Source organism: Mus caroli, chromosome 7 (assembly GCF_900094665.2).
Source record: "Mus caroli chromosome 7, CAROLI_EIJ_v1.1, whole genome shotgun sequence".
NCBI lineage: Eukaryota > Metazoa > Chordata > Mammalia > Rodentia > Muridae > Mus > Mus caroli.
The window spans coordinates 18,337,432-18,349,411 of NC_034576.1; the positions used below are offsets into that span (position 1 = coordinate 18,337,432).

Sequence of the window (11,980 nt, forward strand, 5' to 3'; positions counted from 1 at the left end):
TGTCCCTCATGGTATCTGCTCTGCACCATCAGACCCCAGTGACTGGTCAGCTCTCTGGCAGACCTGCCTCCCTCTCCTGGGGATTCTAGGGGTACTGGTAGCACTTCCTCCCTCACCTTAGTGGGTTATAGCCATTCTTAGGTTAGGGCGGCCCCAGGGTGTGCAGCATACTCTGCCAGGAGAGCCTATGTCCTCCAGATTGGTCCACCGTGCATTATCCTGGGGTTGGATACACCTATCTCAGTCTTCTAGGGGCAGAGTTGTTGAGTAGCCTCATAAAGGGCCTTTTGTGATAAAGATGGAGAAGCTTGGGGGGGGAGGTTCCCACTTAATGGGGGACATCAAGGCAGAGAGGATAGGCCACTCTCCGCCTCCTCACAGCCACCAACCTGTGTTTTGCGGAGCGGAATGTGTACACATCGGAAGTGCTAGCTGTGGTGATGCAGCAGCTGATGGAGCAAAGTCCTCTGCCCATGCTGCTCATGCGGACCGTCATCCAGTCCCTCACCATGTACCCCCGCCTGGGGGGCTTCGTCATGAACATCCTGGCCCGGCTCATCATGAAACAGGTAACCTGCCCTGGCCCCAGCAGTCAGCCACCGCGGGGCAGATCTCAGGGGCCTGGAAGGCAGGGTCCATCAGCGGAGCACCTGCACTGCTTGCAGTGTGCCCTCACCACTCCCTCCAGCTGGTTACAGGGTGACACTGAGAACAGTTGGGGACGTGAGAGGTGTGTATGCCTCTCTTTACCCCACTCCTGGGCACTGCAGGACACACAGCTCAGCTGAAAGCATCCTGTCTTTAACAAGACTAGAATTAGGAATGAGTTGTTTTGGTAAGAGTCTTGCTATGTAGCCCAGAATAACCATGACTCAAATTTGTAATGATCCTCTTGCCTGCGTCCTCCGAGTGCTGGGATTGCAAGCCTGCTGCACCAACTCTTAGACTGGAAATGGTAATTGAATCCGTCCTCCATGCCAAAGCTGGAGTCAGAGCACAGGCTGTCCCTAAGCCGCATGTGACTAAGGTCCCATCCTCCAACCTATTGAGTGTGGCTAATGGCAGCTGTGAAGCACGAAGTGGTGCTGTCCTAGCATGTGATGATGTGCTAACCTAGGGATTGGAGGCGGGGCCCCTTTCCTGTATCTTGTCCTGGTAGTTTGCTGTGAGAAACTCAAATTCCTGGGTAGGCAGGTGTATGAAGCCTGGAGTAAGATTTCAAGTGACAGCATATGGGTCCTGGGTCATGGCGGTGTCTTCAGGAAGGAGGTGGCTGGTTGGACCTGTGCCTAACGGCCCCCTCCTGCCCCACAGGTATGGAAGTACCCCAAGGTATGGGAGGGCTTCATCAAGTGCTGCCAGCGCACCAAGCCACAGAGTTTCCAGGTCATCCTGCAGCTACCTCCACAGCAGCTTGGCGCAGTCTTTGACAAGTGCCCTGAGCTCCGGGAGCCACTATTGGCCCATGTGCGCTCCTTCACTCCCCACCAGGTACCTGGGTGTGGTAGAGTAGAGCCAAGTGAGCAGGAAAGCTCTGGAAGGTTTGGTTCTATGTTACGGGGTTCTGAGAGGTGCCTTTCCCTTCACCTAGCAAGCACACATCCCCAACTCCATCATGACCATCCTGGAGGCCACTGGAAAGCAGGAGCCCGAAGTCAAGGAAGCACCTTCAGGGCCCCTGGAAGAGGTGAGCGCAATGACGCCCACCTACCTGTGCCTCTCACCCCAAGACGTCTGCTCATTAAACCCACAGCCTCCCAAGATTTTGTCCCTGGTAAAGGAGAATGGCCGCCCACCCCATACACCTTTGCACCAGGATGGAAAGTCTATGCGACGTGCGCTCTTTGCTTTCAGCAGCGCTGAGTGCTCTGCTTTCTCTACTCGGATGCGTGGGTGGGGGTGGGATGCGGGTGTGTGTTAGGTGTACCCTTCCTGAGCTGAGTACCTCTCCCACCCCAGGATGACCTGGAGCCCTTGGCTCTGGCTTTGGCCCCGGCCCCTGCCCCTGCCCCTGCCCCACGGCCCCCTCAGGACCTCATCGGCCTGCGATTGGCTCAGGAGAAGGCCCTGAAGCGGCAGCTGGAGGAGGAACAGAAGCAGAAGCCCACAGGCATCGGAGCGCCCGCTGCCTCTATGTCCTCAACGCCCTCGGTGCCAGCAGCAGCCCGAGCTGGTCCCACCCCAGCTGAGGAGGTCATGGAATACCGGGAGGAGGGTCCCGAATGCGAGACCCCCGCCATCTTCATCAGCATGGACGACGACTCGGGGCTGGCTGAAACCACACTCCTGGACTCTAGTCTCGAGGGGCCCCTGCCTAAGGTAGGAACAGATTGCAGCAGAGCCCTGGGAATGGATCTGAGTGGGTAACTAGCTCTTGACCCAGTGCTTCTTGCCCTCTCCCGCCACCAGGAGGCAGCAGCAGTCGGGTCCAGCTCCAAGGATGAGCGGAGCCCCCAGAACCTCAGCCATGCTGTGGAAGAAGCCTTGAAGACCTCCAGCCCAGAAACCAGGGAACCCGAGAGCAAGGGGAACAGCTGACAGCTGCGGGAGTTTGGGGGGAGGGGAGGGGCGGGACGGGGCCTCCTGGAGCTTTGCCTTAACACAAATAAAGAGGTGGCGCTGAGGGCGTAGCTGCTGCGCCAGGTTAGAAATCCTGAGGATGTGCCTGTGTTAGACTGCGCCTGCGCACACCGTTTCTCACCCTGAAGGCGCCCCGCGCTGGTAAAGTAACGGTAGGCAGGCAGGGTCCTGGCTAGGGCAGCACACTTTTGAGGCATGGGGGAGCCACCGCCCAATCCTGACCCTTCTCAAACCCGGAGGGCTTCCCAAGGCTCAGAAAGGGCACGGAGTCAAGAGTACTCTCAGCCTCTGTTAACCATCCCAGAGGATGGGTTGAACCGACCGCCTCCGCAGCGGGGCAGTCGGAGCAGTCAGGGCAGTCAGGACCTGCAGGGAACTGGTCTACCCCACTGGCCACAGAGGTCCAGCCTGGTCCCAGATGTTCAAGGTGACGAAGGCACCGAGTACCACCAGTCCATGCCCTTAGGCTATACACCAGGCTTTCCCATGGAGTTCTCGCAACAGGGTTACCTGGATGATAGCACGATGATGGAGCAGTTCCCACAGGGCCAGGGCCTCTTAGAACAACTGGAGTCTACCTACCAAGGCTCGGCTTCCGGAATCCTGGGCCAGCTCAACTTGTATCCAAGAGAGGACGAGATATTCAGCCAGGACACACAGCACGGACCCTACCTGAGAGACGACCCCTCCCTCCACTTAAGGCCCTCTGACCTGGGCTTCATGCCCATTGTTGGAGAGGTACCTGACCCCGAGCCTCGTGAGCTGGCAATACAGAACGCCAAGGCCTACCTGCTGCAGACCAGCGTGAGCTGCAACCTCAGCCTGTGAGAGGAGGTGGAGGGTGGAGAAGGCGGGCAGCTGACTGGGAAGGGCTCTAGCCAAGGCTGCTTCAGGTGTGGGGTCTCTGGATGTCTAACCTAGCAGAGAGTTGGGGAAGGAATAGCAACTGGAGCAGACGCAGTGCCAACCCCCACCCCCACCCCCACCCCCGACCAACATCTAGTCCCAGCCACTAAGCCTATTTTTGCAGGAGACTGAACCAGAGAGGCTGGGTTATTTAAAATCACAAGCTAAGAAGGGGGAGGGCCAGTATTCTAGAGCAAGGCCTCTGGTTCCCAGGACCCTCTACTTGTCAGAGTCAATGAGCTGCAGCCACTGTCCCCCTCCTTCCATTCAGTGTGTTATAAAGAATGAAATATGGATGTCAGATGTGGCATGGTCAGTGAAAAGGACTTAGGTGGCCAGGCAGGGGCAGGGACCTGGGATAGCACCTTGCGCATAACAAGAGGTACAGTGATTCAGACTCAGGGCACAGCAAGGCCTTGGAAGGGCGCTGCTGTCTGGGACCACAGTGGGAAAGGAAGTTAGTGACGCAAGGCTGGCTAAAGCATATGGCCGATTCCATCCCTCCCCTGCTAAGAACCTGCTATGGCTCCCTAGTGCCTGGAAGAGAATATTCAGGAGGTGCAGCCCTGCCCGCTGTCAATATGCAATTTCCACTCATTACTTAGTTGTCTCTACCTCAGGCCCCAGACCCGGTCAAAATTAACCCATAGCATTTTGTCAACACATTCCCAGTCTTGAGAGCTTCAAGGTTCCTTTCTGAAGCACCCTGGCTAGTCTCACTTTTTTCTCCTGTTCTCACCTCTTTTAAGTATCTGAGAGTTACATACATGTGTGTATGTGAATGTGTGTGCATGTGTGTGAGTGTGTGTGTGTGAGCACACTGCCTGCGGAGGCCAGAAGAAGGCGTTCCTTCTGCATCTGAGGTCAGAGGCCGTCGTGGGCTGCCAGATATTGGTGCTGGCAGCTGAGCTCTGGTTTTCTGCAAGAGTAGTATGTGCTCTTAGCCTCAGAGCTATCTTTCTAGCCTTTTACCTTTTTTAGTTAGTGTGGATGAGTATTTTGCCTACATGGTTGTAAATTCACCACAGGCTTGCAGTGCCTTCAGAGGTTAGAGCATGGCCTTGCCTCCCCCAGGTCCTCTGCATTCTTCTCCAAGATATGTACATCCATAATTTATTGTACAGTATTGGAGCTTAAACCTAGGGCACCCTGCAAGTTAGGTAAGTGCCTTAAAACCATTGAGCTACCCAGCCAGTCCCATCTCCTTACCTCTCCTACACTTGAGACCATTCACAGAGTTGGCTTGGATGCAACAGAAAGCCTCATGTAAATGCTTTGCAGTGAGACCAGCCTGGTTTCAAAGGTGCAGAGTCCTGACCACAGGTTTCCTAAGCAGTAGCTCCCTCTTGTGGAGGTGTGTGTGCATGCACGTGGGTAAAACGGTTGCAAGGATTCAGCAGTGCTCGCTAATAATCACTGTGGTGCCTGAACTAAGTGGGTGGAAGCCCGTGGGACTATGACTCTTGTTTCCTTTCCATCCTCAGTCCTCCCTTTCCCCACTCCAGCTACACTAAACCTCCATCTTTTCCCAGTATACCAGGCACACCCCCATCCTCGGACTTCCTGCAACCCCAAGCATTGTCTGTGAGCCTCAACAATGTTGCTTCTTCTATTCTAATACATTTTCTCAATCTTGTGCCTAATTGCATTGGCTGTGGCCACTTAAACAATATTACGTAGAAGTCATAAAGTCAGCGTTCTTGTTGAAGGCTGGCTTGGGCTACACAGTGAGACCCTGTCACAGGGAAGGAAGGAAGTGAAGGCTTAGTTCTCATTCCTGGCTATAGGCAGCCAGTTGTATCTGTCACCGGAATGTCACTTGCACCAGATCAGGGACATTGTCTGTTCCCACCTGTGTGTCCCGAGCACTAGAAAAAGGGACAGGCACAACATGTCAGGCTCAGTGCACTGACTGAGTGGTGTCCCCAACCTCCCACTCCTTTGGGAGGCAGGTATGAGCACCTGGTGAACCTGCTGACCAAGATCCTGAACCAGCGCCCTGAGGACCCCTTGTCCATCCTGGAGTCTCTGAACCGCACCACGCAGTGGGAGTGGTTTCACCCGAAGCTGGACACGCTGCGGGACGACCCCGAGATGCAGCCCACCTACGAGATGGCCGAAAAACAAAAGGCTCTGTTTATCAGGGGTGGAGGAGAAGGCGAACAGGAAATGGAAGAGGAGGTGGTGAGTGAGCTGGTGTGGGCAGGTGGGAGGCAAGACTGGGGGTGGGGGTAGGGGGGCCAGCCTATGCCAAAGCCAGTGCTAAGGTGTGAACAGAAGTGTGTGAACAGTAGTTCCTGGGGCATCACACAAGGTTTAGGAGCGAAGGACAAGCACTCGTGCCCTGTAGGAGCTGCCCCTGGCTGTCGTGTGAGGAAGCGCGTTCTCTCATCTCACCAGACCTCCAAAAACATTTCCTACCACCTCCCAGAGTCTCTCAACTCAGAATCTATTCCTTCCTATCCTGCCTCAGTTTCCCCATTAGTTAAACCTGCTAAGAACTCTTCCACACACCATCCGAGAACATCCTACCATCCTCGGCGTGTTTTAAGTCCACAGTCCTATGCTCCTGCCTTGACTGATCCATACAACTTAGGGGAGGGGCTGGGAGCATGGCTCAGTTAGTAGAGCGCTTGCCCAGCATGCACAAGGCCCTGGCTTCCCAGCCCCAGCTCTGCACACACTGGGTTTGGTGGTGTACACCTGTGAGGCCAGCTCCCTAGGAGGAACGGAAGTGCAGCTACATGGTGAGCGAGCGCCAGGCCAACCAGCCTGCGAATCTTTGAGGCCCTGTTTTGAACTTTGGGCTTGGGGGGCTTGGGGCGGCTTGGGGTTTTTTTGGGGGGGTGTTTTAAAGTGGAAAAGCCGAGGAGAGCTGAGGGAAGAGGGTTGTGAGTTGTGGCTAATGTGGGCTACACAGATGGGTTACAGACCTTCCGGGGCTCACAGTAAAGTATTATCTCAATAGTAATTTTTTTAACGGGGGAGGGCTGGAGAGATGGCTCAGTGATTAGGAACGCTGGCTGCTCTTCCTGAAGATCTGGGTTCAATTCTCAGCATCCATATGCCACAGTTCACACCTGTCTATAAATCCAAGATCCAACACCCTCTCACAGACATACGTGTAGGCCAAGCACCAATGCCCAGGAAAATAAAAATAAATTACTTTTTTTAATTGGGTGAAATAGATTAGTGAGATGATTCAGTGGGTGAAAGTTTTTTGCCACCAAATGTGACAACCTAAGTCTCCAGGTGGAAGGAGAGAGCAAGCTTCCACAAGGTGTCCTCCCATCCCCACACAAACGAGTAACTATAGCATTTCTTGTTAAAGAATTATTCATTTATTTTATTTATATGAGTACACTGTAGCTGCCTTCATGCATGCCAGAAAAGGACATCAGGTCCCATTACAGATGGTTGTGAGCCACCATGTGGTTGCTGGGATTTGAACTCGGGACTTCTGGAAGAGCAGTCAGTGCTCTTAACTGCTGAGCCCTCTCTCCTGTCTAACTGTAGTATTTTTTTAAAGGTCTAACCTGGTGCGGGAGTCATGGCAGCTCAGAATCATCTGGTCAAACAGCTTGGGATCCATAAGACCCCATTTGAAAGAAAAAATTGGATAGAAAGATTCCAGAAGGGCCGGGCGTGGTGGCGCACGCCTTTAATCCCAGCACTTGGGAGGCAGAGGCAGGCGGATTTCTGAGTTCGAGGCCAGCCTGGTCTACANAGTGAGTTCCAGGACAGCCAGGNCTANACAGAGAAACACTATCTCGAAAAACAAAAAAAAAAAAAAAAAAAAAAGTTTTTTGTTTTTTGTTTTTCTAGACAGGATTTCTCTGTGCAGCCTTGGCTGTCCTGGAATTTACTCTGTCTGTAGACCAGGCTGGCCTCGAGCCACCACTACCCAGCTAGGAAATCTCGTCCTAACATCCCTATATCCCTCAAAATCCAATCTGAAAGTATAGCTCAGTGGTAAAGCAGTTGCCTAGAATCCTCTTGTGAGGGACTGGGGGCGTAGCTAAGTGATAGGAAGACTGCCCAATATGCAGAAGGCCATGAGATTGATTTCCAGCACTGGGGACACAACTCAGTGGGACAATGCTTAGCTAGGATGCATTAAGGATTGACGTCAGCGGCCAGCACCACACTGACTGGCCGTGGTAGCACATACCTGCAAGCCAAGCACTTAGGACATAGAACAGGAGGGTTGGAAGTTCAAGTCCACCCTTGGGCTATGTACCTGAGTTGAAGGGTGCCATGGATACAAGAGACCTTGTCTCACAATAAACAGCAGATAGGACTTTCCTAATAGCAGAAACAGGATGAGAGAAAGAAGCAGCGAGATTTTTTTTTTAACTCCAGCAAGTCAAGGCTTGTCATAGAATAAAACATGTTCATGTGGCCTCTGAGTGTCACACCAGCCTGTGCTGAAATACAGCTATACCAGAAAATGATCTCTGGGGACCAGGAAAATAGCTTTTCCTTCTTTCCATCCAACCACACCAAGCAGATTCAGGACCAGTCACGGTGTCACATGTCCTCAATCTCAGCACTCAGGAGGCAGAGGCAGGTGGCTCTCTGAATTCCAGGCTAGCCTCATCTACATAGGGAATTCCAGGCTAGCAAAACGCATATACCCTTTTCCCTTTCCCAGTAAAAAGAAGGGGGGATTGGCTCTGTCATCCTGTCACTGGGGGTGTTCTGTTGTGGAGTAGTCACACTTCTGTCAGTCATTGGGGATATTCACACTTGAGTCCATTAACAGCAGCCAGAAGGGCAGGGCAGTACTGACATCCCTCCACCGTAGTATGTTTCTACACCACTGTCACATGGATACAGGATTCTAAGAAAAATAACAGCTATTATTGCATGGACAAGAGATCCTAAAATTCCTGTATTTGCTCCCTAATCTTCCCTCCTGGCTACAGAATAGTGAGTTTGAGGAGTGTGTATGTATATCACTCTTGCCAGTTAACTAGCCTTTCTGACCAGTGTACCCAGGAATCCTCCTGTCTTTGTCCCCAGTGCTGGAATTATATACCTGTACCAGCACACCTGGCTGTTAACAGGGTTCTAGGGATTGCACTGGGACCTTGTGCTTACATAGCAAGCACTTTACACAGAGTCACCTCCATGATGCTAACATCAGTGACAACAGGCAAACCAGCTATAATCATGCCTAAAGACCGACAGAGGTGGCATATAGCGGTGCATGTCTGTAATCCCAGCACTTGGGAGGCAGAGGCAGAGGCAGAGGCAGAGGAGGCAGAGGCAGAGGCAGAGGAGAGGCGAGAGGCGAGAGGCGAGAGGCGAGAGAGGCAGAGGCGAGGCAGAGGCAGAGGCAGAGGCGAGGCAGAGAGGCAGAGGCAGAGAGGCAGAGGCAGAGGCAGAGAGGCAGAGAGAGAGGCAGAGAGGCAGAGAGGCAGAGGCAGAGAGGCAGAGGCAGAGAGAGGCAGAGGCAGGCGGATTTCTGAGTTTGAGGCCAGCCTGGTGTACAAAGTGGGTTCCAGGACAGCCAGGGCTACACAGAGAAACCTTGTCTCTAAAAACGAATGAACGAACGAACGAACGAAAGAAAGAAAGAAAGAAAAGGGAAGGGAAAGGGAAGAAAAAAGGGAAGGGGAAGGGAAAGGGAAAGGGAAGGGAAAGGGAAGAGAAAGGGAAGAAGGGGAAGGAAAAGGGAAGGGGAAAGGGAAAAGGGGAAGGGGAAAGGGGAAGAAGGGGAAAAGGAGAAGGGGAAGGGGAAAGAGTTATTAGGATGGGGGCGAGCTCAGTCTTCCTTGGAGGCCGTTCAGTCCCACACCAAATGTGACTCCGCAGGCAGACACCACACAGGAGCCAGCAGCTGTAGTTCAATCTTGAAGAAACCACAAGACTCACCAACCAGCCAGAGGTGGGGCCATGCAAACAGCAAGCTGCTGCAGGAAGCTCACAAGCAATAATTCTTGGGCAAGTTTCTCTCAGTGACAGGGTTACCACTCTGTTAAACTCGATGATGCTATGTAAGACAAACCGATAGATGCATGTAGTTAGTGAAGACCAGGGAGGCAGAACAAACCAAGCCAGCGTTCACTGCTTGTCTCCCGCTGTCTGTGGGGTCATGTTTATATTCATTCATTTCAGGTCCTTTCACGTGCTCGCCATATCAAAACGTCCTTTTACCTGGACGCCCTACCAAAACACCATTGGACATAACTAACTTTCCAAAGAAACTAGAAGTTTCCACTTCACGGTGGTTAGAATTTTTTCAGAAATGTATTTTATTTTTATTTGTGTATATGTGCCTGTGTGGAATATACCCTTCTGTGCAGGGGACCTTGAAGGCCAGATGTGGGTGTCTGATGGCATGGACACAAAGTCAGATAACTGCCAGCAGCTCAGCATGGCTCCTGGGAGTCAAGCTCCAGGGTCTGGCAAGTGCTCTTAACCATGTGCTGTCCTCCAGCCCCAGCAACAAATGCCCTGCTCTCAAATTTACCTGGGTCTTCCAAACCAAAAAGCAAAGAAATTTGAGAGTTCAAGTCTACTGTGGATGGGCTGGACTTTAACAGATATATACAGAATATTCCACCCAACAGATTTTTTGGTTTTGGCAGTATATGGAACTCACATCAGAGGGGACACAAGTCAAGCCTCAAACGACAGAGAAGTCTTTGAAGATTATGGTAAATAAAAGTGGAAGTCAACAGTAGACACTACAAAAACCTTTGCAATCTAAACATGTTTGGATGAACTGTGTGCCAGTAACAAAGTCAGAAAGCAGATGAAGAAATCCCTGGAGGCAAGTGTAAAGGAACCACATCCTGTCAGAAGGCAGGGCACTCTCCACGGGAAAGCTAACAGCAGTAAACGCTAAAGAAGCCTGGAGTCGGGCTGGACGGATGGATAGCTCAGTGGTTAAGAGCACAGATTGCTCCTCCAGAGGTCCTGAGTTCAATTCCCAGCAACCACGTGGTGGCTCACAACCATCTGTAATGGGATCTGATGCCCTCTTCTGGTGTGTCTGAAGACAGCTACAGTGGATATAATAAATAAGCAAATAAACAAATAAATAAGCTGAGAGATATCACACAAGCAAAAGCAGCAGCATGAAGTAAGAAGGGAAGAGGGAGACACTGAGACTGAAAGAACAGCACAGAGTCAGCCCGACAAAAAGGGAGATGCAAGCAGGCCTTAGCTCCTCTGACAAAAGAAAGGTGAAGCTGCAAATTGTAACATTACAGACCATACTTCATTAGAGGTCACAGTGAAGGCTTACACTCTGAAAAGCTCTCTCTATCTCTAGTTCAGTTTTGTTTTGTTTTGTTTGTTTGGAGATAGGTTCCTCTGTGTTGCCTTCGCTGTCCTGGAATTCGCTCTATAGAGCAGGCTGGCCTCCAACTCAAAAAACAGACACATGCCTGCTTCTGCCTCCCGAGTGCTAGGATTAAAGGCGTGCACTACCACCACCTCAGCGTTAAATCAAATCCTTTTCCAATATTAATTTTTTAAAAAAGGTTTATTTATTTATTATAAGTAAGTACACTGTAGCTGTCTTCAGACACTCCAGAAGAGGGCTTCAGATCCCATTACGGATGGTTGTGAGCCACCATGTGGTTTCTGGGAATTGAACTCAGGACCTTCGGAAGAATAGTCAGTGCTCTTACCCACTGATCCATCTTGCCAGCCCCCCAATATTAAATTTTAAAAAAATGATGTATTATTTTATATTTGTTCGTGTTTTGACTGCATTTCTGTCTGTGTGAGGATGTCAAGTCCCCTAGAACTGGAGTTATAGGCAGTTGTGAATGGCCGTGTGGTTGCTGGGAATTGAACTCAGGTCCTCTGAAAGAGCAGGCAGTGTTCTTAACCACTGTGCCATCTCCCCAGCCATGCAGGACTTTCTAAAAGAATACTATCTACCAAAATTAAGCCCTAAAGAGATACATATGCATGTGTATGCATACTTTCATACTAGCACAATTGCACACTTGCACGCTTGCACTCGCACACTTGCACACAATCTTCATCAGACCTAAAACAAGCAATGAGATTGAAGCTGTCAGTAAAAAATGTCTCGAGGAAACCCCAGGACTATGCAAGTTCAATGCTGAATTCTATCAAACCTCCAAGGAAGACCTCACACCAGTAGTTGTTGTTGTCCTCCTCCTTCTCATCCCACTCCTCCTCATCCCACTCCTCCTCCTCCTCATCCCACTCCTCCTCATCCCACTCCTCATCCCACTCCTCCTCCTCATCCCAATCCTCCTCCTTCTCCTCCTCATCCCACTCCTCCTCCCACTCCTCCTCCCACTCCTCCTCCTCATCCCACTCCTCCTCCTCCTCCTTCTCTTTCTCATCTCACTCCTCCTCCTCCTCATCCCACTCCTCCTCCTCCTCCTCCTTCTTCTTCTTTTTGATTTTTGAGACAGGGTTTCTCTGTGTAGCTCTGGCTGTCCTGGAACTCACTCTGTAGACCAGGCTGGCCTCGAACTCAGAAATCTGCCTGCCTCTG

At 51.5% G+C, this 11,980-nt stretch overlaps 2 protein-coding genes across 5 annotated transcripts in view; both read left to right on the forward strand.

Moving 5' to 3' along the window:
- Nucleotides 1-2,657, forward strand: part of Sympk (symplekin) — a 30,203-nt gene extending 27,546 nt beyond the window's left edge. Inside the window, exons 23-27 of one of the 2 annotated variants that reach the window (XM_021169219.1) lie at nucleotides 382-569; nucleotides 1,315-1,491; nucleotides 1,592-1,687; nucleotides 1,960-2,319; nucleotides 2,410-2,657. In XM_021169219.1, the coding sequence (XP_021024878.1) occupies nucleotides 382-569; nucleotides 1,315-1,491; nucleotides 1,592-1,687; nucleotides 1,960-2,319; nucleotides 2,410-2,538 (950 nt within the window). In that variant the 3' untranslated portion in view covers nucleotides 2,539-2,657. The remainder of the gene's footprint in view (nucleotides 1-381; nucleotides 570-1,314; nucleotides 1,492-1,591; nucleotides 1,688-1,959; nucleotides 2,320-2,409) is intronic. The other variant, XM_021169220.2, reaches the window with a different exon arrangement.
- Nucleotides 2,658-2,707: 50 nt separating this feature from the next.
- Nucleotides 2,708-11,980, forward strand: part of Rsph6a (radial spoke head 6 homolog A) — a 22,831-nt gene continuing 13,558 nt past the window's right edge. For all 3 annotated transcript variants that reach the window (XM_021169221.2, XM_021169222.2, XM_021169223.2), the window contains exons 1-2: nucleotides 2,708-3,404; nucleotides 5,439-5,670. In XM_021169221.2, coding sequence (XP_021024880.1) covers nucleotides 2,776-3,404; nucleotides 5,439-5,670 — 861 coding nt within the window. In that variant the 5' untranslated portion in view covers nucleotides 2,708-2,775. The remainder of the gene's footprint in view (nucleotides 3,405-5,438; nucleotides 5,671-11,980) is intronic.